General features: G+C 39.5%; 1 protein-coding gene across 1 annotated transcript in view; it reads right to left on the bottom strand.

Annotated features, from left to right (window-relative positions):
* Pez (protein tyrosine phosphatase non-receptor pez) overlaps positions 1-26353 on the bottom strand; it is a 272376-nt gene that overhangs the window by 160022 nt on the left and 86001 nt on the right. Inside the window, exons 8-10 of the mRNA XM_019056984.2 lie at positions 20005-20140; positions 18983-19072; positions 17399-17532 (exon numbers count right to left, since the gene is read on the bottom strand). Of these exons, the coding sequence (XP_018912529.1) occupies positions 17399-17532; positions 18983-19072; positions 20005-20140 (360 nt within the window). The remainder of the gene's footprint in view (positions 1-17398; positions 17533-18982; positions 19073-20004; positions 20141-26353) is intronic.

The following is a 26353-nucleotide window of genomic DNA, read 5'->3' as shown; positions in this document are numbered from 1 at the left end:
TGAATCCATGATTTTCTGATATACCTCATCTGAAAGTTTGACAAATTTTGCTGGATCCATTTGAAATTTTCTTTATTTTTCTTGTCGACACTATACTTTTTTGTTTAATACGCACTGGAACCCATAACCTGATGAGTTTTTCATAAATAAGAAATTAATTAAAATACATACGATGGAGGACTAACCTTTTATTACACAGTTGGAATTATTAGGTTACAGAACAAAGACATTTATCTAACATATGATATCAAAACATAGTTGTCAAGTTACCTCATACCTGTAATTTCGATTACCTCAATAATTCCAATAACAACCAAAGTCCCAGGTGCTACTCAACACGTGCACACACTTGGGAATTGATCGATTATGAGAGAATTATTTTGCCAAAAAAAAATACAGTCTGTTTTCAAAAAGCCTGATGAAAGAAATAGAGAAAATGAAATTAATATCGATGCAACTAATTGAAAGTTTAAGTAATTATTTACTATAGGAGCTACCCAAGAAAGGATGCGTCACACAAGTAAATAATTAGCATGAGTATTGATTCTTTTTCTTGAGAGCGTGCTACTCACCACGTGCACAGCGTAGCAAAAGAAAGGATCCGAAGAAGGTGAAGAAACTCGCGTTTATCTCAATTTGGTCGGATGTCTACGGTTATGTACTGGTCAGGACCCCATCAAATCCATTTCGTCTAGCTTTTGTAAGCGTCGACCAACTTCATTTGACTCCAATAAATTAAATATACAATTAAATAATTTTTTTCTTACATCAAACTACTTTCCTAGGTCAGCTTCAGGACTTTCTCCAGAAAATTTGGTGAAAACAATTTATTAATTAAGCTAAAATAATAAATAACCGACTTTTTTTTAAGAGTTTGAGCAACTGAGACGTTGTGCACAACCAGACTAGCCGGGTGCAGGTTCCAGATCGCTCCACGAGAGCGCTCCAGTGGCGCGCGGCCGACCGGTGCACTGCGGTGCTTCGCTAATCCGCCGTTCCTATGGAATGCGCTACTGTCGCAATCTCTTGCTACGCTCAACGCGGCAGCTGTAGCCATTGAATTTATTACAAAACTAGCTGCTCCGGGCGCCCTACGGGCGCCCTCCACAGCTAGCAATGGTGGTGCAGTAGCTTATTTGGAATCGGAGCGATTAGTTGAATCTATTTAATAATGATGATGATTCTGCGGCAGAAGATCAAGGAATTTAACTGCCTCTCTGCGTTACAGGGTGGAGACTGCCATTCTACCGAAAAATGTTATAAAAAGCTCGCATTATTAGTTTTTCTTTTTTTTGTGTTATTTTTTAATTTTTTTTTATTTTTATTTTTTGATAATTTTCTAATGACTATGAGGCTTTTGGGATTTATAAAAGATCGAAGCACCTCTTTGTGCACGATGTTTTTTGTACGGTTGCCTTTGGGAAGAATTTGGACCTCAAAATTTTTGTACGATGTAGCTCGTGAGAGTGCAACATATAGTTGACCACGGCCAAAAACTGTTTGGGGTAAATAAATGCCGACTCTCTTCAGTGTTTGACCCTTAGCTTTGATGATTGTCATGCAGAACGCAATGCGAATTGGAAATTGTCGCCTCTTAAAAGAGAAAGGGAGGGAGGAGTCTGCAGGTGACAAATCAATTCTTGGCAGTGACATTCTTTCACTGGCCTTCTCGACGGAAATGACCTGCAAATCAAGACAATTTTCATAACGTTTCCAGACGATCAATCGGGTACCATTCGATAAACCTTTAGAAACGTTGAGGTTTCTTAAAAGCATGACAAAAACCCCCTCCAAAAGTGTGAGTTTAAGCGGTGGTAAGCCACTAAGATTAAGACTGTCCAAGAATTCGAGGGGAAAATTGAGAGCCTCTCCCTCTTCCTCTACAATGAGCCTGTTAACACTGAAGTACGTTTTAGAGACACCTGAAAGAACTTCAACAACCTTGTCGTTAATTTCATTGCAATGCTTATTTTTAGGGGCCAGAATTGCGCAGTTTGTGAAATCTACGTTCGAACATGAGGAAGCTATCTTTTCCATAAATTTCAGTCATAATATCAGTTTCAGTAATACTGCTTGTCGGTAAATCGATGAATTCCGGCATGGCCTTTTTTAGCAGAAAGGTAAACACCATCACCTATTTCGAGTTAAAATTTTGCAAACTCCGCTTCGTCTTGCAAAGTTCTCATATTTTGAGTAAGTTTTCTGATTTTGAAAAGAGGTCAAAGTGGTGAGAATTTGATTGCATTTTGCACCAATGTTTGGCGAGAAGCATGCGGAACAACGGGTAAAACCTGTCTAAAATCACCACCCTAGACGACAATTTTTCCTCGAAAAGGGATATCATTACCCATTCTCTAAATAAGAAGTCGGTCGATGCATGCCAGAGCATGCGTGATAACCATGGGAGCTTCGCCCCAAAAAATGATCGTTGTTTTCCGAATAGTCTCAGCCTCTCTTGAGCTAACCGTGAGACTCGACACAGAATTCTCATTCAGAACCGAAGGAATTTTGAATTTTCTATGAACCGGCCGACCGTTAGGTAGCAACGATGCGGCGATACCTGTCCAAGCAACGGAGACGACGTCTAAGTTTTCCTTTGTACAATACGCAGTAAGACATTCTTAAACGAAAGTTTTTCCCGATCCTCCTGGACCATCAATGAAAATCGCATTACACGTGTAAGATGGATTTTGGATGAGACTAATTATTTCAGAAATAATTTGATGTTGCTCTGGGTTAGCGGCAGAAATCATGGAATCATAGTTTTAGGGGGAGGAGAGTCAGGCTCTGACCCTTGAAGATTCAGGTTAATTGGAAGCAATTCCGGAAGATCAAATGATGATATTGAAAATCCATGAAGTCTTAATGTGCTTTCAATAGCAAAAAGCCGATCAACGTAGTCGACCGACCAACAAAATAAAGAGAGAGGAAGAAACGAAGCAAATTTGAAACAAAGTTGGAAAGAGAAAAGAACGAATAAGAATGAAATGTTCATAACAATACATGTTGTTAGCAATACGTGTGCGCACCGCTGCAGTTCATAAGTCAGGGTCAGTCAAACCGCCAGGATGCCTATCAAGAAGTGGTGAAGCGGAGTAGCTGAGAGATTGCGACGGAATGTGGGTGGTGAGTGACGAACGACAATGCGACCCAAACCTTCTTTGAGGTTGGTGGGAGGAAAGCTATACGAAAGAAAACGGAGATAGCCGAAAGAACGTGGTGGGAGGGGTGGCTGAGACCCTAGTGGGGGTATCTAGGGACGGGCAAGCAGGTAGCGGCCAGATGACCGCTCAAAACAGCTGAACTTTACTCGTCGATAAAAGTAAGAAAATTTGAGAAAATCGAAAAAACAATTACAGCCTGCAAATTTACAGATCAGAAGCTTTCATTTAAAAAAAACCCCATGCAAATCGGTCCGGGTGTTCTCTCAAAGTTAATGTCCCAAAATGCGGACTTTAGTCTGAATAAATGGGAGAAAATTTGAGCCCAGCTAAACTTCACTCGTCGATAAAAGTAAGACAATTTGAGAAAATCGAAAAAACGATCACAGTCTGCAAATCTACAGATCACAGCCTTTCATTTAAAACAAAAATCATGCAAATCGGTCCAGTGGTTCTCTCAAAGTTAACGTCTAAAGATTCGGACCTCCGTTTTAATGCATCGAAGAAAATTTGAGAAAATAATGGGAGAAAATTTGAGAAAATCGAAAAAACGATCACAGCCTGCAAATCTACAGCTCAGGGGCTTTCATTTAAAAAAAAGATCACGCAAATCGGTCCGGTGGTTCTCTCAAAGTTAATGCCCCAAGATTCGGAACTTTGCATTTTAATATCTATACTAATGAAGCAGACTTCACGTTGATTGACTCACTCACTGACTGACTCACTCACGTATCAGCGGATCTCGTGAACGGGAGGCCGTGTGACCCTGAGATTCCGCACTGGGATCCCTCTCTACCCCGAGGCGCCGGATAAGGGAGGATTTCGCGATCCGCCCGCCGGTTCGCGGGATATCGCGGTCCGCGTGTGTCGATTTTCCCGTAAGGACAACGGGTGCGAGAGAGAGTGCGAGTGAGATGGAGCAAGTTCCGCGGCTCGCGCTGGAAGACAGCTGGACAGCTTTATGCAATAAGGAACTAGGGTCAAATTTTCGATTTTTTTTTTATGATGAATTCCGTATCAGGAGGGTATTTACTTACTATTGAGAAAAAGAAAATCCTCAAAAACGATTTTTATCCCGCTTCAGCGACCCCGCAAAAATTTGCCGTCGCAGGATCACGCGAGGTTCATTTTGCAATTGGGACCTATACTATGGTTCCCTATTGCGTAATGCGAAACTCGGATTTCCCATTTTGCAATTCGGAACTATAGGCAGACGGCAAAATGCTATCTCGGCATTCTCGGCTCCTGTTCGACCGATCTTGTTGATTTTTGATACCCGGAGGTATTTTTCGACGAGAAACTCGAATTTCTGGTCAAATTTTGAAAATTCGAAAATCCAAGATGGCGGATGTGGCCTAAAATGCTATCTCGACTCCTGTTCGATGGATCTTGCTGATTGTTGGTTTCCGGAGGTATTTTTCGACGGGAAACTCGAATTTCTGGTCAAATTTTGAATATTTGAAAATCCAAGATGGCGGATGTGGCCTAAAAAGCTATCTCGGCTCCTGTTCAATGGATCTTGCTGATTTTTGGATATCAGGGGGTATTTTTGGATGGGAAACTCGAATTTTTGATCAAATTTTAGAGATTCAAAAATCCAAGATGGCGGATGTGGCCTGAAATGCTATCTCAACTCCTGTTTCATCGATCTTGCTGATTTTTGGTACCAGGGGGTACCCTAATAGCACACCTAGTTTTAGAGATGTTTTTAAAACGTGTCAATGACACCAAGCCTCATTTCTGAAATGTTTCACGTGACACTTTAAAAACCCAAATGAAGTATCAAACACGAAGCCACTCTGTGTTCAACATATTCCCATGTCACCACATTTTATTTGTCTGTGAAACATTTGCAGATTGTGTCACTGAAATGTTTCGAATTCATTTTTTACATATTTCAATGACACAATGGGCAAAGGTCTCCGTTGACAGTGCATTTTTGACACATTTGTAAAACAATGAGCCTTTAAACTCAGATTTTCCTTTAATTTTCTAAATGTTTATGACACATTTTTGGTATAATTACTACAGTCCATGTAGTGTTAAACACGAGCCCACTCTGTGTTGAATACATCCGCATGTCACATCTTCTTAACAGTACAAAAATTTTCAGACATCTGTTTTAGCAAATGTCGTGGAGGCATTATAGCTATCAAATCAAGTGCCTGGGCGGCCTGATTACAGACCATGCCTAAGGAGAGTATGGAACTATGAGTTCACTCCATCAGTATTAAACTATCAGAGGGATTAGGACGTCCTTACTTTAGAAAAGTATACGCAAAGCATGATGTACGATTTCAATATTTTAGATAATCCATAACTACTTATAAGCTCTTATGGAGATAAATGCGATGCATACCAAGAATTTAAAACCGTTTTTAACTCTGATAAATTAAATAGCCAAAAAGTAAACCTTGAGGCGAAAAAATAAACCAAAATTTGGTAAAATCGGAAAATGAACCGTCAACGCTCTAGTGGGTTCAGTTTGAACTAGGAAAATTTTTAGAAAGGTCTGAGAAATGTTTTCAACTTGTGTTCACCAGGTTTTAATGACAATCAAGGCACTGTTTTGTTAAACTGATTCCTGACACATTTCTGAAATAAATGCGTTTAAATTAATTTTTTAAATGGTTATGACATACGATCGCCGCGGATCAATTAAATGAGAGTGATACGAGTATTTCAATTCGAGAGCAATGAGGGAAATCCGTACACGAACATCTGAAGGCGTTTCAAATACCATTCCGTCACGTTTCATACATAGATTTAATATATAGCTGTACCTTATCAGATTAAAAATACGAAATATCTGCCAGTTGTTTCTAAAACATGTTTTTGAAGGATCTTGGAAACGTTGCCAAATTGTGTCAGAAATATTTCAGGTTTATTTCTCAGAAACTTCGAACTTCCAAGAATTTCTGCAGCAACGTTTTAAATATGTGTTAGAAATGTTTCCAAAATATTTAGTTGATCTCCTTTCACAACATATCGTGCACAAATCTAATATGAATCTGTGCCTGGGTCGTTAAAAAAAAAATTGACACAATTACAATTTTCTTCTGATTGGTGTCAATAAAGGTTCATTGATTTTCATATAAATTTTGGCAGAAATGTTCCGTAAATATGTTTCAATCATAGGCTTAGCTGTGGCAATGGTTTTGAAATGTTTTTGAAACCTTTCTGATGTAGTTTATTGAACGGACTGTAATATATTGACAACACATAGCTGACACAATTCTTACACATTTTTTGGGTGGGTTATTTATGCCTTTTTGAAATAAGTTTGAAACGTTTCCAACTTATTTTTAAAAAAGTTTGAATGACCACAATTAGAAACATTTTCGATTTGTTTTCAATATGTTTCAAAGACATGGCCAACTTGCCCATTTCATGTATTCGTTTTGAAAATGTGTTTGAAACATATGTCAATGACTGATCCGAGATTGACATAATTTGAAACATTTTAAAAACATTCCATTGTGTAACTGTGCTCTTAGGAATTTTTGGACGGGAAACTCGAATTTCTGGTCAAAATTTTGAAAATTCGAAAATCCGAGATGGCGGATGTGGCCTAAAATGCTATCTCGGGCTGCTCGACCTATCGTGGTGAATCTTGGATGTATAGGGTGTATTTTTGGACGGGGAACTCAAATTCCTAGCCAAGTTTCTTTTCAAATTTTGACATTAAGCTTGTTCAGTCATTTTTGATTTTTGCGTTTTTTGAAGTATTTACTACGCATAAGCCACAATAATTTTCTCCGATATTTTTCGCATTTCAATCCACGAAAAACAAGTTTGAGGTTGCGTCTTCTGAACTCCCCTTTAAACGCGTGTCCGAGGAATGAAAGATCCCCCAGGGGATACTTACTCAAGTAAGGTCATTTTCGGTCACATCCACAATCTTGGATTTTCGAATTTTCAAAATTTGATCAGAAATTCGAGTTTCCCATCCAAAAATACTAGCTGGTACCAAGATTCACCGCGATAGATGGAGCACGAGCCGGGATAGAATTTTAGGCCACATCCGCCATCTTGGGTTTTCGAATTTTCAAAACTTGACCAGAAATTCGAGTTTCCCGTCCAAAAATACCCCCTGATACCAAAAATCAGCAACATCGATCGAGCAGGAGCCGAGATAGCATTTTAGGCCACATCCACCATCTTGGATTTTCGAATTTTCAAAATTTGACCAGAAATTCGAGTTTCCCGTCCAAAAATACCCCCTGACCCCGAAAATCAGCATGATCGATCGACCAGGAGCCGAGATAGCATTTTCGGTCACATAGCTCATCTTGGATTTTCGAATTTTCAAAAGTTCACGATTCACGGGTTTGTTGACCTATTCAAGGGTTTATCGATCAATTCACGGATTTTTCGAACAAATCACGGGGTTGTCAATCGATTCACAGATTTGTCGATCGATTCGCAGGTTTTTGATCGATTCACGGTCATCAATCGAATCAGTGCCGATCAAATCACGTCAATCGGTTCACGTCCCAACTTTTCGATCGATTCATGTCGGTCATGTCGGAATCATGACACCGGTTTTTCAATAATTTGTCGATCGAGTCGGTGTCGATCGATTCATGCTTTCATTTTTTGATCGATTCATGTCAATCAAATCTATGAACCCTCCCGTCCAAATTGCATGTCAATATTTGCCACCATTCTCGAAATATTAGCAAGTCGGTAGGTATTTTGGCACGCCCTGTTTTTTGTAGAATATCTTTCCGCAGGGACAATGCACCTCCACCCCTTCTTCGTATGATGGAAGAAAGGGGTGTTTTCTCTGTTGGGGTTAACCCTCCAGTGTGTAATAGTGACACCAGGGTCGTCTCCTCTATGCAGTCAGTGCTAAAACAATCTATAGTTCCTAATTGCAAAATGAGCTTCCCCGGATTCTTCATTTTGCAATAAGGAACTATAGCCTTTTTTTGTAATTTTTGGCAACAGTGTGATGTTTTTGAAGAATCTGTCAACACAGGGTGTTAAAGGAACTCTATAGCTATAAAATGAACCATCAAACCGCAACATTGATCGTTTTGATGAAAAACGCCAATGGTTTTTGCAAAAGTTGCTCACCTGAAAACCTACCGTTCTGCCTATAGTTCCGAATTGCAAAATGCTATCCAGCTGATAAATTTTACGTGTGTTCTTCTGGTACGCGCAACGGGTGCGAGGAAGATGGAAGGAGTTAAGCGTCCAACGAGTGCGAGGAAGATGGAACGAGTTCGGCGTCGCGCTGTTGGAAACGCCGCGCCATGATTGTTGCGAGCTCCGACTCGTGCATCCGTTGCCGGGCTACTCTCTCAGGGATGTGAAAATCTGGAAAATCTGTCTATGCATCGGCATAGAATAAAGAGACTGACGTAGTCTCTTCATTCTATGACATTGGCTCGCGATTTTCGCGATTGGTTCGCGCATTGGTTCGAGTTTTCTTCCGTTTTTTGCAAGATTAGTGAAAAATGTGCTCCGCGGAACCTTTCGTTTCGTTTTGTTTTTTGTTTTTTTGTTTTTTTTTTTGAAAAAATTTACCTGCTCAAGTTCGAAAGTAAAAAAATTGTTGTGATTTAGTCTTCACGTCGCCTGGGGTTACTTTTTGTTACTTTTATCTTCTGTTTTGAAATGATTAAGGCAAATTCTCGGGAAATTTTGAGAGAATCTGTTGCTTGGCTTCAAAAATACAATAAATAAATCAAAATGGAACATAAAGACGGTGTGCAACGCTTCAATCGGAGGAGAAGCGGGGGTTTCGCGCGCATTTCATCAATATTTGACTCCGATCGTGGAGGGCGCTCTTGATACAACTATTTCACCACGGAAGATGTCCAAATTGCCGCTTGCTAGATTGAAGGCGTTCTATACTGTGATGACGGCTCGGTCACACTGCGCAGTGCGCCTGCAGACGCGGTGCTGACAGCGGAGCAAAACTAGAACATCGCTTCGACATTCTTCACCTGCTTTCTGTTTCTATCATAGTTTAACCAAAACACATGAGTCTTACTTGCAAAATTTTAAATCATCGCTAATGCTCTTTTTTTTTTTTTTTTTTTTTTTTTTTTTTTATTCCAAAACATTAAATCTTATATAGGGAAACCGATGGTTACATCCCATATGGTTCTCGTGAAATTAAGATTGGATTCTTCCAATTCGTCACTTTTAACAAGCAGAATTGAAGCGAGAAACTATTTGAACTCCGGAGTGGGTATGTGGTATCATACAAAATTGAAGGAAAATCATACGTTTTCGCCCATCTCAAGTAACAGATGTTTATGAGTTTCATGCGCACATTTACGTAATCTTAATTGAGTCAGAGATTCGCGTGTATGCCACGATATTGATGTGAATAACGTGCAATTGTAATGATCTTAAAAATTCGCTAGGAACACGACGTATTTGCCGTGATACCATGGTGATTATCGTGTAATTTCTAATTTGTTTTACAAAATCCCAGGAAAAATCAAGTTTTCTCCGCGATGTAGATGACAAACCCGCCATTGCTGTGAATTAAACGAAACCGCTGGTTAAATCCCGTAATTATTTCGCGGCTGAAACTCACCAGCTAACTTCAATTAAACATTGAACTGACAAAAGTAACAAATCTTTATGAAAATAACCAACTTTTGATTGGGAATTTTTGATTATTATAATTATCATGTGAGCTTATTGCAGAACAGACCAAAATAGCAGCATACTACTAATATCAACTTTTTAATCAAACCAGTGCGTCTCGCCAATTTTGAAATAGTAGATAATAATTCAGAAACACAATTAGTAACTGATCACTAATCACAGTGATTGCTGATGGTGGGGTTTTCCTGTGCGTAGCACGGGTTTCCTGCTAGTATAGGATAAACAAATTATTAAATTTCGGCACAGTTTAAAATTTCAAAAAAAAAGAGGGTTATGCAAAACGGCCAAAAAGTGACCCCGCGGGGATTGTACGAAACTTTGTGGGATGATTGTATAGGTCATTTTAGGCCTACATCTGGCTGCTTTTAGGTGAAACCCGCAGGGAAACAGCGTTGCCATTTTTTAAAGTCATAACCTTCAAACATCCATAGCTTTCGCAAAAATGCAGTTACAGAGCTCGTAAATAAACCAAAAAATGCAAAAAAATTTGCTCTATCGACCTTTGCAGAAGAAAATTTCATTTGAGTCCAGTGTTGCCACGTTTTGGCCATTTTTTTAATTTTCACAATGATTAAAAATCACGTTATCGCCTAAAAGCGTGTTTGCAGTTGGTGGGGATTGAATAAAAACCTGTCAGAATTATTGTTCGTTCGGTTCCGCATCCATTGATATGTTATAATTTTCTGAGAGGCTGAGGGAATCCGAGTTACAGCCATTTAAAACTTCAGTAACACGCCCAAAGCCTGATAGTGACGCTCGTTTAGGTACGTTTCGCGACTCCGTGTTGAAACAAAACGCCTAGACAAAACAAAATTCGAAGAGCCACTTCATGTTTTACGTTTTTTTGAAACTTTCACGTCATTTTTTAAAATTCAAGTAGCAGCGGTGTTGCCGGTTTTCATTGAAAACCACCGCTGCGATCACAATTGAAAGTAGTTCTCATTTTCTTGATCACGTCTAGCTACATAGTTTACCCTAAACTGACCATTTGCGACATGATGTTGACAACGTTGCCTAATTTCTGTCGGAATTCGCGTAGAGGCGGGGTTGCCAGTTTTCAAGGAAACCGCCGCCGCAATCACAAAGAAAAAAATGCATCACTCATTTAATCACATTCAGCCTTATTCTGCAGTTGGAGTTGTCAATTTATCGAATCGATGGTTTCTTCTATCTCCTTGCAACGGCACAGGTGCCCGACAATAACGAGATATCGAAATTTAAAGCTACCGAATCACCCAAGCGGTCTGATGAGTAGTTTTGGCAAGGGACCTAGATCCAATGATCTTGATCTCAATAGAGCAAAATTTTTGGCATTTTTTGCAGTTTTTGGTGTAAATACGAGCTCTGAGACTGCATTTTTGCGAAAGTTATGGATGTTTGAAAGTTACGACTTTAAAAAATGGCAACGCTGTTTCCCTGCGGTTTTCGCCTAAAAGCAGCCAGATGTAGGCCCAAAATGACCAATACAATCATCCCACAAAGTTTCGTACAATCCCTGTGGGGTCACTTTTTGGCCGTTTTGCATAACCCTCTTTCCCCAGGTGATTAATTATTTGAAACTTAAAGAGACGGAAAAAATTACCGTCACAGATACCCCCCCCCCTCTAAACGCGAGCAGCAATTCGCGACAATAGAAAGAGCGACGCCAAGAATGGCACAATTTGGGCCAGAACAGATTTTTCTGAAACCGGGCCCAAACGATACCTTATGATACCCTGAAACTCTGGTTAAAATTTTAGCTTGAGTATACGCACGGTTTTTGAGAAATGAGGGGGCAAAGTTGCCAAATCGCCATCATCCTGGACAACATTTCTACGGCAAAAAGACGGGAAAAATGGACGAAAAAGTTACACCTTTGATGGGTTTCGGCTGTAAATGTTCTTATTGGGCCCCCAAGCATTTAACTGTGTTCAGTTTCAAATATTTTGATCGCACAGTGGTCCAAAGTGGGGAGAAATCGTCGACAAATCAGGATTCTTTGTCGAATTTTTAAAAATGGAAATAAAATTGTCGGTCTGCTGCAGTTTTCATGGCTAACAATGTTCTTATCGGTCCTCAATGCAAGAAATTGTGCTCAGCTTCACAAATTTACATCACACAGTGGTCAAAAATGAGGGAATTAGTGGACAAATTAAGATCCTCTGTGAAACTTTTTAAAAATGAAGTGAAGTCAAGTTTTCTTTCACTACAAATAACGCATCGAAAATGGAAAATTGCAGTGCATCTCAAGGAACATGTAATGGCGCAGATGAAGGGGACAAAACGGGCCCTCCAGGTGCTTTTACTTTATCCTTCACTCCAGTTCACCTCTTTATTCCTGTAACCTCGAGATAATCCTTGGTTCTCAAGATGCTTGCTACAGGCTAAATATACCGAACAACAGAAAATGCGTGGAGGAAGTGTCGCACGATCTACATGAATGTCATAATTCACTTCCTGGAACCTTCGACGTGATTATTAATCCAATTTTTGGCGCTTCAGGACGATTTTTCTCGAAAATTTGGCAACGTAGGGAAAAGGTACGAATCACATTTTTATGTATTTTTTTACGTTCTTTCCGAAATTGTACACGGTTTCCAGATTAAATTAAGTTTCACACACATAAACTTGAAAAAAACCCCTAAAAATTGGTGAAAATTGGCAACAAAGGACCGTTAGGCCTTTTAAAATTCACAGGAAGCCATTTTTATGGCCAGATACGAAAAGTACGTAGAAAAATACATATAGTATACACCCATAGAGGGTGACTAAGGTCGAAAAACATTCAAAAGAGCTGCCTTCAAGTATAAAAAGGCCGCTAAAATCGACATCTCGGTCAATTTACACATCATGGGAATCCAGGTACAACTATGATATTTTAATATGTTGTATGGATGGATAAGAGCTGTTACCTGGTACAATATGAAAGTTGTACTCCCCTTTCTTGAACCCTAGGCGCGGCGATTTATCGATTTTTTGCCGTTTTTGACACTTTGGGCCCAATTTTCTCGGAAATTTGGCAACGTAGGAAAAAATTTTACTGAACATTGTTTATTCATTTTTTTACGTACTTTTCAAAAGTGTACACAGTTTTTGGATTAAATCAAGTTTTGAATGTGTTAAATGGAAAAAAACCCTAAAAATGGGCCAAAAATGGCAACAATGGGCCATAAGGTCCCTTAAAATTTATCGGAGGCCTTTAAAAAGGCTAGAAACGGAAAGTACGCAAAACATACATAGGTATCATCTGCTGGAAGAGTGATAACAGTCGAAAAAGTCGACGAAAATAATTATTTTTCGATTCCAGGATTTTGGGTTTGAGGCGCTGCTGCGCCCTTGTATGGGCTCCGTTCGGTCTAATATTTGGCACAGAGTCTACCTAAGACTAGTACTTTGAAAATATGAAACATTTACCAAAATCCAGGTGGGGCCGGAAAAGGCCCAAAACGATACTCCTCTTTTGCATACTCTCCAGCAGGAAAACGATGATCTTCCATGTTCATTTCCGGCGGAAGTGATGAGATTCTGGGTTACACATCCATTGAGGCGCAAATCCCACCATGATCCCATGGTTTGTCTTGAAATATCAGAGAATGCGTTTTGGGATCAATCAGTCTAGGGAAAGATTCTCCATCGATGTTTACTGCCACTTTAATTTTGTCCATATTTTCCGTGTGAATTTCTAGGTTAGCCCCATTGTCAGTTTGAAAATCCTTAGCATCTTCTTGCCAGGTTTCAACGTCAAAAAAAATCTAATCATATTCAAAATCTTCACAATCTTCAAAATCTTGCCATTCACAATCATCAAGGCAATCCAAACATCGAGGATATTTAGGTTTTACCCAACACGTAAAACAGTTCTCTTGTTGTAGATTTCGGTTAGTGAAACTGATTTGACTGGAATGAGGACCCCGTGTATACCAACAGCACGCTGCAATCATGACTAATCAAAACTCCGCAACCAAAATCTGTCCAATTACGAATCTTTCCAAAAGCTGGGCCATCCCGATTAAATAAGGTACTAATTCCTCTAGATCGATCCAATTCAGACTTCAAGCCGCCTTCAAGACGGTTAGGTCCCAGATTAGATTTGCAATTGTCCAATTCAACATTTTTGGGTGCAGGGACACAAAAATTGGCCTCCTCATGGGCAGGTTTGCTGTCTTCAGCGTCAAAAAAATATTGATGATCATCACTCTCCTGGTGACTTTCAAACTGCGGGGGTTGGCAGCTCGGTTTAAATTTCCCCGCGAAATTTAAACCTGATTTCCGTTTCCCGAATTATTTTCAGTTTTCTCTTTGGCTTCGCGGCATCCGCAGGCTCGCACAATTACGCCATCTGTACCGCAGCCATGACAGTAGAGTCTCCGTGATTCCTTGCATTGTTTCCAATCGTGGCCTTCAGTCTTGCAATTTTTACAGAACCGGGGTTTCTTTTCTGGCTCGGTGGTGTTACCAGATACAGCCATTAATTTTCCATTGCTTGCACGTTTTCCCGTGATTACACCAAACGCGGTTTCCGGCAAATAAGAATTGGAGGCTTCCGGAGGAGGTCTATATATCACATTTTCTTCCCGAGTCTCCTCGAATTCAACGGTTAGTTTGAGCAAGGAGTTCTTGTCCTTAATATTCTGGCGTCGGACGTATAGCTTGTACTCCGGCTGCAGATTGTGGAAGAACCACTCATTTCGCTCTTCTTCCGTCAATTTGCCGTCGACGCATCAAAGTTCCTAGGGCTTCAAAATATTCGCGCACCTTCTCATTAGGTCCAAGAGTGCGATTCTAGATTTCCGTCACTAAATGGAATCTTTCCGACTGGCGACTTGGACGGTCAACCGTTGGAATTCGGCGGTTTACCCCGAATCTCCACCGCGGCGGTGCATGTTCGGGGATCGAGCACCTCAACGTTTTCATGTAAACAACTAAGATGGCGGCGCATATTGCGCGGGTGTTTTGAATTTATGGATCGCGGGCAAGATCCTCACTTTAAGCGGACTTGAAGCAACCACGTACTTAATTAAAATTTACATTTAAATATGTTTATCAAGTTAATATTAATTCCTGATAGTCGAATGAAGGAAGTTTTCTCCCGTTAAGACAAAAGCTGCAATGTCGCCGTTTATCATTGCATTCTAGGAGAGAAAAAGTAGCAGCCAGAAGAATGAGTCTTGAGCAACCATCCTCAGCATCCATTCCTTCTTTTAAGATATTTTTTGTCATCACTTATCAGGGATGCAAAATGAAATCTAACATGATATGAAAGTACACAGATTTCTAAGGAGGAGTGTACACCACCCTTAAATTATCTTATAATAAAATTAAGAGTTTGACTCTCATTTCGTTAAATATTGAGATTTTACTGATTCTACGCATTTCACGGCCTACTGAGCCTATTGCAGAAGTTACACTTTCATGAAATTTTGCCTTAATGAAATTGCATGCAATTTCGCATCTCTGTTCATTATGGAGCCCATTCAGCAGGCTATCAAGACTGAGGCTGCTTTAAAAATGTAAATGGTGCTAGCAAGAAAGTGGTTGGGCCTCTAGGAGGAACATATTTTTTCAAATTAAAATTTATCATGAGGGTGAAAATTCTCACACATCAGGCAAATAGGGATTGTCCCCTCCCCCTTATTCAGTGAGAGTACTAACATTTTTCTGGGACAATTTTGGTCAATTTCGCTGTGAAGTGTGTCAGCAGCGCCCAACTCCCTCCCCGCAGGCACAAGACCTCTCCAGTTAGATTTCCCGGGTCCAGCTGAAATGGCACAGCTACATTTAATCATTCAATCTAATCTTTCAAATCTACGTTTAGTCGTACGTTTATGGTAGACTTCAGACTTCGATACTTGTCTGTTACGCATTTGCAAACATTTGTTTTTTTTTTGTAACAGTCTTCAAAACACCAGCATCATTGTCCGGTGGGTTTTCCATCAGAGTCTGCACACTTAGACTCATCACTGACCAATTTCTCTGGAATATCTAGCATTAATGGTTAAAATGTAGATTTCACTTTGCAGATAAAGTAGCTGGGGGCCTAAAAAAAAAATTTTCACTTATATTAACTTCTGTTAGGAGTCAATTGCCTGCATTAATTAGGGTTTAAGATCTTTACAAATCGAATATTATTGTAAGATTTCACGAGAAAATGCATTGTACGTTGAGCCTAATTTGCTGCTGACCTTAAAAGAAGCATGTGGACTTTAGGTCTGGCTGTGTTATGAGAGGCTGCACAACAGAATCAAATGATTCTCTTGAGATAAATTCCTTACCTCTGAACTAGAAAAGCCATTGATTCAGCTTTGTTCTGACCCCAACACAAATAAAACAATCAGCCCAACAGGCAGCAAGCGTCAAGAGATATTTATGCATTTATCCTCTCAGTGATTTATGCACTTGGTCTGGAAAATACTGAAATAATGGTTTATACTGCTGAGAGCAATGGAATTTGTTGGATATTCGATGTCTTTCGCAAATATTGACACATTACGGCAAGAGACCGGTGTTACCTTTGATGCATCAACGAAGAGGTATCACAAACAACTTCGAAGTTAAAAGTTACAAAATCAAGCAGCGCTACTACATTTAAATTTGAGAATACTAGATATTCATACCAATTAATCAGAAACGTTTGGAGACTTTTATATGTAAATTCCGGTGGAAAACCCACTCCATGAAGACATTGGTACAATGAACAAGTGGAGTGAAACAGTTGCAAAAAGTAAACAAATACTTACGTTCGCGTAACGGTGAGCTTAGCTTATTGAGGCTAAAATGGAACGACTGAAACAATTAAATTAATTTGGAATTATTATACTATAATCGATCAGCACACGATGCTTGGGCATGCGACCGTGCGTGAAGGTATAATTTCGTAAACAAATATGGCGGCGGTCCGTCACAACGTTGAGAGTGCCGAACCCCCGAAAACGCACCGCCGCGGTGGAGATTCGGGGTAAACCGCCGAATTCCAACGGTTGACCGTCCAAGTCGCCAGTCGGCAAAACCCCACTAAATGGCAATGGAAGTTCCCTGGGAAGAAGTACTCGACGAAATGGTCCAAAAATTCCTTCCAAGTAGACCATTGTGCGAAGTCATTGCGGTACTACAGCGTTGCCTGCAATGATAAGTAGAGACTTCCAGTTTGCGCCAAAAATTTTCTTTTTTTATGCCCTTTGGAATGACGTGTCACAAGATGGAGGTTGCCATTTGAAAAAAAAAAGGTTAGGGGGACTGGGGGGTCCCCCTGGGTCCCCCAAAAATTTTGACCCCCTCAAAAGATAGTTTCTTTTGGTCTAGGAACTTACCACAAAGCTCGTTTCTCTAGCTCCAGCCGTCTCCAGACTTATGCCCCACCCTGTATTTGTACCTACTTGTGTGTGTGTTTCAGACGCTGCTTGCCTCTATCATTAGGGTCGAGCTGAAGTATGACACCTTAATGATCCGTACCTTAAAAACCAATTGATTATCTCAGATCAACCGATATCCTGGTTATCATTGATGTCACTTGTTCTGAGTTGTAATTAACCTTATCAGTCCTTCCTTCCATTAAAAGAACTGTATGTCTGGTTTCAATCAAATACGAATCATTCATGAACAGTCCATCAAAATAAAAGGCTTCTTACCGAAGTTTGTTAACATCTGAAGGTGATGCTAGATCAAGACAAGAGGTTGATTGGGCTCTTTTAACTCTCCGGTCATTCCTGCCACCATGCTCTCTTTCCAGTTCTTCACCGCTACCACTGAAGATAGCACTTTGCTAGAAATTAGCGTAAAAACATGAACATGGGAGACAAAACAGCAAGGTGTACTTCACATCCTTCAATTCGATCATACTTTAAATGGTACTTTGAATGTGGGAAAAGGTACTTTCCCCAATCTGCGTACATAGCATCCATGGCCGAAGAGCATTTTAGACAGGTAACAGTGGGCAAATGGGGTTTGTCCACTATGGCAGATCATCTCTTTAGTGAAAAAAAAGATCCCAAAACGTGCGCCGCTAAAAAAATTACTCCCCCCCCCCCTCCCCCAAGTGCCTTAGGTAATGCTTGAACGATCCCTTACTGAAAAGGAATTGCTCCAACCTACTTGAAGCCCTGTAGTCATCTTTCTTCTTCCCATCCCCAAAATTTTAAAAACTGAAAAAATATTTCACCCTTGGCTGGACTAGAGTTACAATATACTTGCAGAATTTGCAACCCTCTTCCTTCAGTCAGCGTAGCCTCAGAATTAAGCTTGTCCTTCCTCGAGAAACGCTAAAAGTAGGTTAATTTTTGGATTCATTACCTATGATTTAACTGGGAGTGCGAAGTTGCCTATTTTCCCTCAAAACGTATTATTTCTTCTGCCCAGACATGAAAGAGCGCATTAATTAGGAGGAAAATGGACTTTGTGTTGTTCTATTTTTACGGTGGCGTTACAGAATTTTTTGCCCCCCCCCCAACCTTATCCAGGCCTCTTGCAAAAGTCTTTCAAGTTAAATTAAATTCTGAAACAACCCTCCTCTCTTTCTCCACTTCCTACTCTTCTAGAGACCTGTCTCAAGGGACTTTTCAAGGAAATAACACTTTGGTATAGCTCATATTTTTAGGACAAAATGTCCAGAAATTATCACGGGTTCTCAAGAATTTCAAAGGGGACCCAAAACCCAAAATTTGAAAAGTGACAAGAAGAGGAGGAAAATTTTTGATATCACTGGTGCAGGGCACTAAAGCCCTCAAACAAAGGGTACATTAAGATCTTAAGTCATTGGGCTGAGACTAAAAACGATTTTCTCTGAAAACCAATGCTTCATTGACACTGTGTTTTTCCTTGACAGGGCACCCTCATAATGGACAAAATTACCTGAGAAAGGTCAACCAGCAGCCAGCAGATATAAAATGTGACAGAGCTGTATGATGGAGCTTTGCCTGTTAGTAGGTATCCAAAGAAAACATGGAAAACGAATGATCTAATGGTAAAAATAGCAATATTATGCAGTTAAAATTCGTATTGAGGAAATCCCAACTGGGGGAGAACGTCAAGCTCTTTTCAACTGTTACTTCCTAACCTAGGATAAGTTATTATTATTAAACTTCACTCCTCAGCGGTACTTTAAGCGATTTCATTTATATTATTAAAATGAATCTATTTTATTTTGTGTTGTAAAGAGCTCATCTTGCCAATTATGACCCTATATACAAAACAGAAATGAGAAAAATCACACTTACTGGTGGCACAGCTTGTGTAAAAAGACTCCGTACAATCTGTGCTGTGTTTCCTAGGTCAGTTGCTTGTTCATTCTGCATGAAAAATGTGTGCTGAAAACAAGCGTCTCATTAAAGCTTTTCATTGATGCATGCATTCTTTAAAATGTTGTCAAAATTAATTTCACGCAGAACATGATTTCCAGTTGCGTCCAATTAAAGTTGTTGGGTCAGAGATACTCCAAAACTCCATGTTTAACTTCAATTTCGATGTTTCTAATGTTAATCATGAAATCAGCATATCGAAATTATGGCTGCTACGAATCTTTATGAGATTCAGGACATTACCATTGTCAAAATGTAGGAGCAACGATTTATTTCGCAGAACTTGAGGGGCAAGGCTGTAACCCCCTTGAGGAACATTTTTGGAGAAGAATCTAAAAAAGAAAATAAGGCTTATTTGGACCCAACGAATACGATCCTGAAGTTTAGTGATTTAACCTAGAATCACCCTGTATGTCTAGCATCTGATGAACAAAAGGTTACGGTACGTACAACTAACGGAAGACTTCAACACTTATTACTAGCATATAGTTAGCATACGACTAACTACATGTCATTTGGATTTCATGGATAGCTATATGTGCTAGCGCATATGAATTACCATGGACTTATTTTTTTAAGCTGCTGCCCCCCCCCCCCCCCCCCCCGAATCAATCTAAGGACTTCTGGTACAGTTACCAAAATTTTCAAATGTACTTTCACAAATGTAAATTTTACAAATCCAAAATGTACTTCAGTGAAAACGAATAGGAAAAACTTTAACGAAAACCTCTCCTTGAACACCACACTGAGTTGACCATAAAAAGTTTACTCAAGATGATATACAAAATCAATTGATTTCTTCCTTGCTTAAAAAAAGCTACAGCATACACTGCTAGGCAGTTTTGGGAACTCATTCCCTTAACATTAAAAGCATAAAATACTGACTTCCTCTTGACCTCATGAAGTCACTGATTGATTCTGCAGGTAAGTTGATTACTCACCTGATAGACGCACATTCTCCAAACATACTTTGCCGATTCGACATCTCTGAATTGGAATTGAACTGTGTCATCTGAAACTTGACACTCGATTCCAAAATAACGCTTATGATTGACGACATTCGTTATTTCCTTCCACCTACAGAAAAGCACTGAGTTAGTTCTACAAATTGAGTCTAAAATTATTCCTCCTCCCTCCCAACCTCCCCCCAAAAATGGCTCTGTCGAGGATTAACTATGAGTTGGGTTCAGAACCAAGAAAAATGACAAGAATGTCTTTGCCTTTGGCAGATATACTAAAAAAACAGGATCTGACATGATATGAGAGCTAAAATTACCACCATTATTGTAGCTATTTTCGATATAATGTCAAATTTTAAAATACCTGAACTAGAGGCTTACTTCTTATCCTTGATCTGCGGTTTCCGACCATTCTGAAAATTTGACAGAACTTTATGAGAACAGAACTACTGACAATGAGTCGCGCCCCTGATGATGATCCAACAGGTCGAAACGCGAGTCGAATTGTTTTGAATTTTCTCTGACTAGTGAGTTTCAGTGTATTTTCCGAAGAAAATACACTATTGCATTCTCCCATGATGTCGAACCCAGACCTATAGTCTGTTTCACGTAAGCTGAGACTTTTTATTCGGCATTAAAATCCGTAAATGGCAACGCATCAGTCCCGAACGCGGTGACCTGACCGCTCGCTGGCCATCCTCTTTTGTTCAGCGACGAGAGGCCGGCAACCCGTCCATTGTGAGGGTAGGAACAATGGGCACCCTTCATCCCTCCTTAATGAGCTCTAGTACCCGGACCCAATTTTCTTTCTCGTTGAAAAATTAAACTTTTAGCGTGAAAATTCAGGTCCAGCGGGAAATTTTGATGAAAATGAACTAAAATTTCATCCGATTATCTTAATTTTTACCCGATATACGGCATTTGTGGTTGACCGCGATTTGGGAACCCTTCATCCTTCCTTAATGAGCCCAAGTACCCAGACCCAAATTTTTTTCTCGATGAAAATTCCAACTTTTAGCGTCAAAATTCAGGTCCAGCGGGAAATTCTGATGCCAACAACGGACTAAAATTCCATCCGATTATCTTAATTTTTACCCGATATACGGCTCTTGTGGTTGGCCGCGATTTGGTTCGATGAAATTAAATGATTTTAAAAAATTGTTTCATACCGTTGTTCATGCGATTCTGCAGTATTATCATAAAAATATTTCACTAAAAACGAGAGAATTACACAAATTGCACAAATGCCGTATATCGGGTAAAAATTAAGATAATCGGATGAAATTTTAGTTCATTTTCATCAAAATTTCCCGCTGGACCTGAATTTTCACGCTAAAGGTTTAATTTTTCAACGAGAAAGAAAATTGGGTCCGGGTACTAGGGCTCATTAAGGAGGGATGAAGGGTGCCCATTGTTCCTACCCTCACAATGGACGGGTTGCCGGCCTCTCGTCGCTGAATAAAAGAGGGTGGCCAGCGAGCGGTCAGGTCACCGCGTTCGGGACTGATGCGTTGCCATTTACGGATTTTAATGCCGAATAAAAAGTCTCAGCTTACGTGAAACAAACTATAGGACCGGGTTGGTATTTAATTTGAGCTAGATCGGCCGAGCCGTTTAAAAATGGCGAGCTTTGAAAGTTTTAGGGGGGGGGGGGGGTTGCGCGGTATGAGGGGAGCCGGCTGGAGCAGAGCCGCACAGTGAGTCAGGGGGAGGAAGTTTTTGGACAAGCTGATCGTCGCACAGCGGGTCAGGGGGAAGAAGTTTTTGGACAAAGTATTCGTCGCACAGTGGGTCAGGAGGAGGAAGTTTTTAGACAAAATTTTTGTCGCACAGTGGGTCAGGGGAAGGAAGATTTTGGACAAACTATGCGTCGCACAGTGGGTCAGGTAAAGAAAGTTTTTGGACGAACGGTTCGTCTCACAGCGGCCCAAGGAAAGGAAATATCTGGGAAAAAACCCATCCATTTCACAATAGCTTACAGACATACGATTCTATGACTACGCCAATCCCACTTCGGGAAATACACTTCCTTTCCGCGGTGGATGCGCGGGATACTTAAAAAGATGAAAAACTAGATGCGCAGAAAACCTTGAGAAGGCGCGCGCGAAGCGCGCGTCCTGGGCGCCGGTTTTTTTAAACTTTATTTTAACCTTTGACCTAGTCTAGTACTTTTAAAATATTTGCTCAGAACTTTATGTTGCAACAAGCCGCAGTTTTGTGTACAAGTATGGTATGCTAACTAAGGAAAGATACTATTGTTGAGAACATTACATAAATGATTTGCTCTATTGTATTTGCTATTAAATTTGTTTCTCTAAAAATGCGTTCTTCTAGAGTATTGCATTAAATTAGAGCTTTTAACAATTTGAATTTGCAATGTGGCCATTTTGCATATTTTTTGGGTATGGATTTTTTTTAAAAATGATTACAACGTCAAATGCATCTTTCCAAAATAAAACAAAAAGCTGTTTTGTAACTATGATTACACTGAATAAGTGCAGCGCTGTTTTTGCACCTTTTCGTGGTTTTGTTTCTTTACATTTCTTGTTTTGGTATTGAGATATGTAAGTAATCTAAGACTGTAATTTTTATTCATTTTTCACCTGATAATAGCTGTATAGGCCGAAAAGACCTCTAGGGTGCATGAACTTCACGCACACACCCCCTTCAAAAACTGCTGCATCGGATCCACATATCATGGCGCCCATGTACTAAATTAGAGAAAGACAAAAATAGTGGTGCATGGAACCCACGCCCTGAGGGATCAACTACGCATGCGCATCGAATCCACAGCTCATCCTGTTTAATTTTCGTAGGATGGAAAGTTGATGTATGGTCGCAATTCATAGTCATCTAATCGTACTTTCCAGCGATTTTACATGTTCTAGTTGACATAAACGTATGATCAACCTAATAAATGTGTTAGATAATTGTAATAATTGCATGGTTTAAGAAGAATAACGTAAGCTCAGTCCTTTAACAAATTTGTTTTCATACACATCTTATCTCTTCAATTTACTACTTCATCAACAAATGTGGCTAGCGATTAGTGTGGTCCAGCAATTTGACGCATCCCATTTGGTTTGAAGGCCGACTCTCAGAGTGAAAAAATTTGATTACCCGCTCAACTTTTACTGTGCTTGAGTGTAATGATTACCATCAGTTCTCTCTACTTTAGAAAACATTCTACTGTGCCCATTATATTTTCGAGATTTCAGAAAGGATCTTGAGAACTTGCAAATTTTGATACACACATGAATTTAGAAAAAGGGTTCCTTTTCACCTTTTCTTTTTTACAAAAACTGCAAATTAGCACCAAAAAGCTACGTTTGAGTCCACTATTGGGAAGTAACGAAAAAAAGCAGATTGGCTATTTCCCCCTTTTTTAGGGAATTTCTTGATCAAATAATTTATTTGTCTCTACTTCTTAAAGAGGAAAATTTTCAGCATACCACCTCTCCCCATTTTTTCCATTTTAGTCACCTTTCGTCCATTCATATAAAAGTCGATAATTGATTTGTACCTTTTTTGCAACTCTGTACCTCTGTGCAATACAAGTGCAGTTGGAAAATCAAAATATTCAAGGACGAAAGTGAAATAATGGCAACACTGACAGAGACTGAATAGACAAGGCCAAAACGCGTCTGCAGTTGCCTTCCTGAACGAACGTACGTTGTTGCACCAAACAGCATATCTCTTTGAGGGAAATCATATGAGCTTTTTCCCTCTGTATTGAGATTTTCAGCTTTATGCTGAATTTTTAACGGACGTTGGCAGAAAACTCCAACATACTGACAAGTCCTGAAAGGAGCACCAGCAGCTCACTGTTCCTCGCTGGCTATCATCTGCAATTTAAAACCCCTTAATCTTTTCAACTCTCAGGCATCCATTTCAGCTGTGCTCTAGGAATTTTTTTCTGGTCTGAAATTTTACATTTTAGTAAGCATTTTTGGGGTAAAAAGGTGGAAAAAACATCTTTGAAAGGCTGCGTATCTCATGGGCCAACAATGACAATTTGACCCGTGAGTTACATGCATGTGAAAATACTTTGCCAAGCATACTAATGGGATGGTTGCTCGTGGTTTGCTGGAGAATGCACCTCGTAAGCTCAATTTCTCTTTAATAAAATCTTCTAAACTTGAAGTAAAATCTTTGGATGAAAAAGCGAAACTTGGAGGACCCAATCCTAGAATTTTAAAAAAAAATTTAATCAGCAGAATGGAATATTTGCAAAACTTTAAGGAATTGGCTGTGTTCATTATGTTTAAGTATGAAAAAAGTTGTTCCTGTGATCAAATTTTTCTACTCCTTGAGGCAGGCGTTCATACTTAACAAGGCACGTTGAATTGCATGACAGCACTAATTGTGAGCAACTTTTGTTAAAAATCTTGCAACTTTGAAGGGGTAATTAAAACGTTCGTTTGAAAGGAATGAGGTCATCATTAAAAAAATCGCACTAATGTCTTCTGGCAAACTAATTATTATATTTTTTTTGTTAATCTTTTGTATCTAAGCGTAAAATCGTCCAAGGGCACGCTGTGAAAAATTTGAGTTACAGCTTGCTCAACTTTCTAATTAATACACATACGCTGCGCTCATATTAATTTTTAAGAGTACGTTTCGAAGACAAACATTGTCAAGCATTGACAAGTTTTGTCTTAGCAAAATAAGAGGGGTCCTTATTTACTCTACTCCATATCAGGAGCATGTAGACAGAATGAACTGTGGATCTGAAAATTGGATGTGCAAATTGGATTCACAGGGTGTGGGCTCCATGCACAACTTTCTTTCTGTATGTTTCTAATTTGGTGCCAGCGTTCCATTATTGGTGGATCCAGAGCATCAGTTTTCGAAGGGTGTGTGTGTGTGAAGTCCATGCACCAAGGAAAGGGCGCACCCTTACCGTAATTTGATAGGACTAACGAGATAAAAATTGTATCATGGCAACTACATAGAATAATATTTATTATTTCAATTAATTATACCGATAAACGTTTCCCCAGGAAAACGAAAGAAATTCTCCAGTGTGAAAACTGTCTTGCACTGGGATATTCGCAACACTATTGTTTTAGAAATCCACGTTGTGTAATTTGTGGGAAATTGAATGCCCCCGTCAAAAAGTATTCTAGAACTTTGCGCTCCCATTTTTCCAACATGAACTCTCTGTAACAGGAGCATTTTGGAGATTTTAAGGGGTGCAAGGTTTATCAGGAAATTAGAAAAAAAAGATTCCCAAAATCTGTCACAAATCCTTCTCAAAATCATCAAATTAACCCTTCCAATAATAACAAGCTAAAACCTGGTATTAGTTACGCCAAAATAGCATCAGGAAATAAGCAAAAGGAACAATTACAATCTCAAGTTCATAATCGAACTCAATCTATTAATCAACCAAGTTCAAATTTTCAAGAATTTGATGGACGCCTCTTATCTCTAGAGAGAATCGTAACTGAGCAATCAGCCCAAATTACCCAACTAATCACAGCAATAAATACTTTGCTCTCTTCCAATTTACTCAAGGAAAGAGAGCAAAGTATTTATTGCTGTGATTAGTTGGGTAATTTGGGCTGATTGCTCAATTACGATTCTCTCTAGAGATAAGAGGCGTCCATCAAATTCTTGAAAATTTGAACTTGGTTGATTAATAGATTGGGTTGGTAAAAGTTTAAAAATTCATCGCCTAGTGCTGTAAACCCATAATTTTTACAATATATAATCTTATTCAAACTACTCCAAGTGCAGGGGCGGTGCGGGAGGGGTCCCAGGGGGCTCCTTGCTGGAGCAACCACCAGACCATTGTAAGCGGAGAGAAGGGACAGAGCCAAAGGGCCAATACTCTTCCTTTTTGCAGGGTGTGCTCCCGAAGGTGGGGGGCTTGGCCGGTCCCTCCCCCTCCCCCACGTATCCCTCCACGAAGAGTATATTTTTTTATGTATGTAATTTATTTCTAAGGACGTAGACATTACATGTCATGGACCAGAATGATAAGTATTCTACTTACCATCCGTTCTACAGCTTTTTTATGCCGTGTACAATTTTCCATATATTCATGTCAATGGATACCAACAACTCTGTCGGTAGTAGTGACACTTATGTATTGATTTATGTCAATAATCTTTTAATAAAAAAAAAAATAATAAACATTTAAAAATAATCTTATGTCACGTAACAAATCTTGGTGTAAAGCTTAAAGTCTCTTGTTTCCACTGTTCGTTTACGAGGTTATTCCTAACATACTTTGTAGTGTTAAGTTTTGCTTCATCTTTACATCTTCATAAGTGTTTGCATTTGCTTGCATCCATAATATGTGGTAAGTATAGTTGAAGTTTTG

This window comes from Bemisia tabaci, chromosome 2 (genome assembly GCF_918797505.1).
Source record: "Bemisia tabaci chromosome 2, PGI_BMITA_v3".
NCBI lineage: Eukaryota > Metazoa > Arthropoda > Insecta > Hemiptera > Aleyrodidae > Bemisia > Bemisia tabaci.
The sequence above is the reverse complement of the archived record's forward strand: the minus strand, read 5'-3'. Positions and strand labels throughout refer to the sequence as shown.